Raw genomic sequence first — 6,494 nt, 5'->3', positions numbered from 1 at the left:
TTTCTTTCTCTCCCTCTCTCTCTCTCTCTCTCTCTCTCTCTCTCTCTCTCTCTCTCTCTCTCTCTCTCTCTCTCTCTCTCTCTTTCTATCTCTCTCTCTTCTCTCTCTCTCTCTCTCTTTCTCTCTTTTCTCTTTCTTTCTTTCTTTCTTTCTTTCTCTCTTTCTTCACTCCCTCCTCTCTCTCTCGCTCTCTCTCTCTCTCTCTCTCTCTCTCTCTCTCTCTATATATATATATATATATATAGAGAGAGAGAGAGAGAGAAATACTCACACACACACACACACGCACCCCCCACCCCACACACACAACTTTAAGTGCGTTCGACATTGTCTTTGTTTATAAGTACATCAGTCAGAGCTCAGCTTTAACGTACAGTAACAAAGGCACCATAGAACACAAACAATGGTTCTTTAAAGGCATAAAGAGACATAATGGGCGTTTCTCATAATTAAAATAAAGTAATGTAAGTTGAAAGACACCTGTATGTGGTGTGTGTGTGTGTGTGTGTGTGTGTGTGTGTGTGTGTGTGTGTGTGTGTGTGTGTGTGTGTGTATGTGAGTACGTGCGTGTGTGTACTCGAGCACTAAGCCCCTCCCACTTAGGAGAAATACTTGATCGTGATTGGTCAAGAGGATATTTATTTTGTGTCCTGGGTCTTTTCTTTTTGGACAATAATATATGAATCTTCATTAATGCTGAAAATTGCAGCTGTGAAATAATGCATTCATGTTAACAACGACTGAAAGAATGTTGTTTAATGTGTAATTGTAAAACGCCCGATGAATTTCAGAATATCAGACCTATAAATCAGACATCCAAATTTCGTACTATTATATCAGCAATAATGATAAAAAAAAAAAAAAAAAAAGTTCTTACAATGTCCGTTTAGCATTGCGAATTAGTTTAACAATCTCTTTGAATCAAGGAACTCGATACGCTGTTGCTAGCGCGTTCGTACCTTCTTTTGTTTCGTTGTTTTGGCGGGAATTACTCTCAGTATGAACCACCCATTTCCTGTCATCTCAATTTACGCCAGTATCCCACAGCAATATTCATGAAAAAAAAAAAAAAAAAGTTTTGCGTAATAATTTTAATGTCTATGTTTCATATCTATTAATTTGCTCCTACATACCAATTTTCCTTTCGTGCGTGTTAATTTCATGCTCTGCTAATCTATTACAGGAAAACATTGATTGCGTCTATGTAATTCAGCAAGAGAATACGTAACAGTGTAAAATAAAGAGTAAAACATTGATAACGAAATCCCAGTAGGTAGAATTATAGATAAACAAGAAACGGGGTTAAGCTACGGCAAATTGAAGATAACATTCTTCTAGAGGACAAAAAACAATCATAGTCGTACAAGATATGATCTGCAGACATGGACGGTAACGCCAGAATTAAAAGAAAAATATCGGAGTCCACTTGGTCCTGAGTTTCAGTTCCATCTCGCCGTTCACACAGAGGTAAAGACGCTGTTTGCCGCAGGAAGGAACAGTCCCCTTAGGCAGTCCTAGGCGCGGCCGTTTAGATTATTGAATACTGTTTGTGACGTGGAGTTGGGGACTGTATTATAAAGATTTGCCTTCAGGAGTAAATTGAAGAAAATGAGATAAACATGAGAAAACAGTACAAGAGTTCAGCCTGAATCAAGTACTAAAGAGCGTTTTTTTTTTTTTTTTTCTTGTTTTACTAAAGGCTTCTTTTACATATATGTCTAAAAGTACCATGACATGACCGTCTCACCAACGCAACGACATTGATCTTAGGCCCTTGGTTGAGTGAGCGTGTATGCCTGCACTCGTGAAGATAGCGCAATCAGATAGCGACCAGCAAAGCGCTACTATGCTCGTAATAGTGGTCAGCAACGGGAATGGTGTTTGTGATCTACCGAGCGTAATTTAGTCTTAGTCTGTGCAATTTACAAGTAGAAGAAATACTATATGCATAATTGTGTGTGTGTGTGTGTGTGTGTGTGTGTGTGTGTTTGAGCGTGCGCGTGTGCGTGTGTACAAGACGTAATATCACACACTTTAAACCTATAACATAGATTCTTATCCTAGGATGCGTGAGTAATTCCCATGGAAGGGTCTCATGAGAATTTTTCTAATTATATATGGAATTCTCTTCATAGTCATCGATAAATACATAGGTTATGAGTAATTCTCTCCTGATAAATTGACCCAAATAATTATTCATGTATCTCTTAATTGATCTACCTATCTATTCATACATATATTCATTTCTAGATATTCCTTTTAATATAAACGTAGAGATAGATACGAGGTACTAGAGAATACGGGGCAATAAAATATTTAATAACCGTTGATGTTTTTAGGTAAACAATCTTCTTCACTCTTAACGCTGAGTGGCACTTACATGACGTAGTTAGTATCCTATCATAGTGTCATTGGGATATAATTGGAAAACACGAGTCATTAAAAAATAACTAAACTGATAATATCCTGTAGTTTCAACACGGAAGAAAAAGAAAGTATCGCGTTTTACTTTTTTTCTGATTCATAAGAAGTCACGATTTTGTAAATTTATAGTCAATATGCTTTGTTTTATTTCACATATATATGTGTGTGTGTGTGTGTGTGTGTGTGTGTATGTGTGTGTAATTACACGCAGAGACACACGTGGCAACAAACTCCGAGGCCGGAGAATTGTTAACATTTTTTTCAGTTCCATTGTCGGTTTTTATATTCGAAACTTTTACTGATTCACTTGATACATTGCAATTTTGACATCATTTCCTGTTATAGATATTTGTAAAATTATTTCAACCAATCACAGTTATCTCGAGAGACCTTCATATTCCTTTTATTTCAGAATAACAAGAAAAGAGTGCAAATGCCGGGTGAAAATCAAGGCTTCTCAATCATTTCTAAGAATGAATCACATCATTCTCATGATCTGAGCATTCTCTTGTTCAGAGAATAACAAATATAATAAGGGAAATACCTATTTTTTTTCTCAAGGGCTCGCGCTCCCCTTGGAAATTACTGACGATGAGGGGGTGAGGGGTGAGAGGGGGGGGGGGCTAGGTTAATAACCACAGCACTAGAACCTTTATCTCTGTCACCATCACTTTAGTCACTTTCGCAATTAATTCAATCGCCATCATTATCACTCTTAATCCCTCTCGTCACTCACACTCGCCTCTTCTCCTCTCGCCAGGAAAACGAGATGAAACAGCTGTCCCGCCTCACGATCGACACCTGCCCCAACGTCACAGCTGAGGCCATCCACCAGCTGCTCGACATGACCAACAACCTCACCCTCATTCGACTGTGGGGTTGCTTCTTCATCACGAAGAACGACGAAGCCAAACTCCAGAAACGGATTAAGGACGAAAACTGTGATGTCTATCTCGAGTGGTATTGTTGGGAAGGTTAAATTTGGGGGGAAACATGGCGATTTTTTTTTTTTTTTTTTTTTTTTTAAGATGAGATGGTTGTTGTTGTTGTTGTTTTGTTTACATAACGGGACTGCGTGCGTAAGTGATTATAATGGTTTTATGAATTATGGTATATTGGATTTTTTTTTTTTTTTCATTTCTCTTCTTTCTCCGGGAATCATATTTTTGAATGTTTAAATAAGGTTTTTTTTTAATGTTCTGGTTTGTTTACTGTGATCGTTTTCTGTAAGTTGAAACTACTGAGAGATTTTGTGAGTGGTTATCAGTATATAAACACCATGCAAAACTTTTAAACATAAATTAATTAAGTCATATCAAAGTTCAACCGCATATCATTATGTTATGTTATCTGTTTTTTACCGCCGTGTCCCCAGTTGTGATTATATATATATATATATATATATATATATATATATATATATATATATATATTTATATATATATATATACATATATATATATACGTATATATATATGGGTCACTTTTCAGCTCTTTTTACGAGTCTTCTAGATATGTTATAATATTTTCATTTACTTGCCAAGAATGAGTTTACTTGAATCATATATGAAAGTGACTCCGGGCAATAGAAAACGAAGACTGAAGTTGAATGGAGAATGTATAATTTATCCATAAAGATGAAAATATACTTCATTTCCATTTGTATGAAAATCCTTGACCTTGTGATAGTCCCCATAACGTATCGAAAAAACGTGTACGTTATGAGGAGTGAGAAATTTTCTTGTTCGATATTTTATAACGATTACAAAGCCTTATTTTGCGTGTGTGTTTTCCAAAGGGGAGGCTAATGTATTTTTTTTTTTTTTTTTCAATCCGCTTGTTTGTATATTTTGACGAAACTAATTTCTTACTTTTCTAGCATTGTCAAATCGCTTATGGGACGATTTTCACTGAATTTTCTTACTTTTCTAGAACTAGTGAGCTACAAGGTGTTATCTGCACCGTGACATGTTGTTGGTAGTGCCAAATAGTCAATTTAGGAAAGGGCTTTGCTGATTGTCTTTCATTTCGTTTCTCTCTTTAGAATGGTGTCAAAAGGCAAATGCAATTAATCACGATGCAATGGTAGAGGTTCGGGTTACCAAGTTTTAAGAAGGAAATAGATTTAACAGTTATGACGCAACTGTTCTTTTTTATTTATTTTTTTTTTCCTTTTTAAATCTGGTTTCAAGTTCAACATAATGCAGTAGGTTAGATTGCATTTACATCGTTCTGAAACCTTTTAGTGAGACAAAAGCCAGATTTCCATAAAACAATGGTCGTTGTACAGACGTAGTTTGTAGCCAGATGAAACTGGATAATTATACTAAGAAAATTGCCTACATCTGCCAGCTAATCTTCTGAAGAGCTTTTTTTTTGGTTCTAAATAAAGATATCAGTATTTGCCAAACGTTTTTTTATTCATCCTTCATCGAAAATAGAAAAAAAATATTGGCATGGAACAGTCAAAATATCACTGCGATATAATATTATTTTGAAGGAATCTGTTATAGATAGCACACTTTGATAAGCTTTTTTTTTTTTTTCAAAAGAATATGATGAAATATAGATTACATACTTAATTTGGATTAACATGGCATTTCTTGTAGTTTTAGAGTTAGTTAATTAGTTTTGCAGAAAACATTATCATTCAATACTCTATCTGATAATTTGATAATAGGCCCAACATACAGACAACTATACTCTCTTTAAGCCACTGGCTAATTAACCAGCAACTGTGTTGTTGCTTAAAAGTATGCAACTGAGTATGCATCATTATAACTACGGGTTTAACCCATTCCCGACGGGCATGGCATGTACGTACATGCCATGCCCACTGTGAGTTTACTTGTTTAATTGTTTTTCCTCACAGATGGCTACACTTGTACTAAGTCACCAATGAGCCAATTACGAGTACTGCCTGTCTCGCCCGTTCACCCTTTTCTTTAATTTTCGAAAATATTTTACGTTATCTTATTTTGCTATTACTAATGTTTATAACATTATAGTAATTATAATGTTCATAATAAAAATAACACCATCGATATTTATAGCACTAGTAATAAATACATTTCCCGCCAATTCAAGGAAAGGTGAAATCAGGTAAGGCAAAGCCATCTATGGTAGAGACATTTCACAAAAAAAAAAAAAAATAGAAATGAGCACAGCATTTTCCCCATTTTTTATTCATTTTCCCCCGGCAGCAATGGGTTAATATATACAATTAGGTGTGTGTGTAACCCTGAGAGTGAGGCCAATTGGCTTTATTCTTCGACAGAAAATTTTGTTCAAAAGAGAGCATTTCTTTTCCAGCAAAGACTCAATGAATCCATGACGAATAACTAAGAACAAGTCTATGATGAAGATAAAGGGTTTATAAAGTAATAAGATTGACAAACAGGGACCAACAATTGTTCAAAATCGGTTCACTGAATGGATCTGAAGTGTTCATCCAACTTTCTACCTTTGGCCCTGTTTGGTTTCATGCATAGTCCTCTCGACCCGATTGAACAATTATAGTCGGAAAAAAACAACTATCTTTTCCTTTACTTTTGGTCAATGAGAACCTGTGCGCTACTCTCTGTGTTATGGGCGGGGCATCTTGTTAGCCCCTCCCATGGTTAATGGTGCCATATGACACTCTTATAACAATACTCCTGGAACGAGAATAATGAACCAAATATTTGGAGTGTTCGTTTCGATCAACATGTGTTTTGTCTAGTTTTAATTCTCTTATACCATCTAAAAAAAAAAAAAAAAAAAATGTCTAACAAGTGTTTGCATTATTTTACTCTCATCATGATTTACTTGGTGAATATGAACAAGTTACGAGGCTGGAGGTAGCAATAATTATCTTACAATATTTGCGTAGTATACAGCAGTCCGTGAGTGGAGGGATGATCGATGACTGATCGTTTGAAGTGATTTTATAAATGTCTACAACAGGAAAGAGATCCGACGGAGGATATTACGCCAAACTGTTATTACTACTCACATTACAAAACTTAAGAACAACGATTGACTTTTAGCTGCAACAGGTGTGTCTGGAAAAAAAAAAAAAATCATAGATC

The 6,494-nt window shown here is 35.6% G+C and overlaps 1 protein-coding gene across 1 annotated transcript in view; it reads left to right on the top strand.

Moving 5' to 3' along the window:
• LOC125034097 overlaps positions 1–3,837 on the top strand; it is a 7,981-nt gene extending 4,144 nt beyond the window's left edge. The window contains exon 4 of the mRNA XM_047625738.1: positions 3,185–3,837. Within this exon, the coding sequence (XP_047481694.1) occupies positions 3,185–3,403 (219 nt within the window). The 3' untranslated portion in view covers positions 3,404–3,837. The remainder of the gene's footprint in view (positions 1–3,184) is intronic.
• The last annotated feature ends 2,657 nt before the right edge of the window (positions 3,838–6,494 follow it).

Source organism: Penaeus chinensis, chromosome 17 (genome assembly GCF_019202785.1).
Source record: "Penaeus chinensis breed Huanghai No. 1 chromosome 17, ASM1920278v2, whole genome shotgun sequence".
NCBI lineage: Eukaryota > Metazoa > Arthropoda > Malacostraca > Decapoda > Penaeidae > Penaeus > Penaeus chinensis.
Note: the sequence above shows the minus strand (reverse complement) of the source record. Positions and strands in the feature narration are given on the sequence as shown.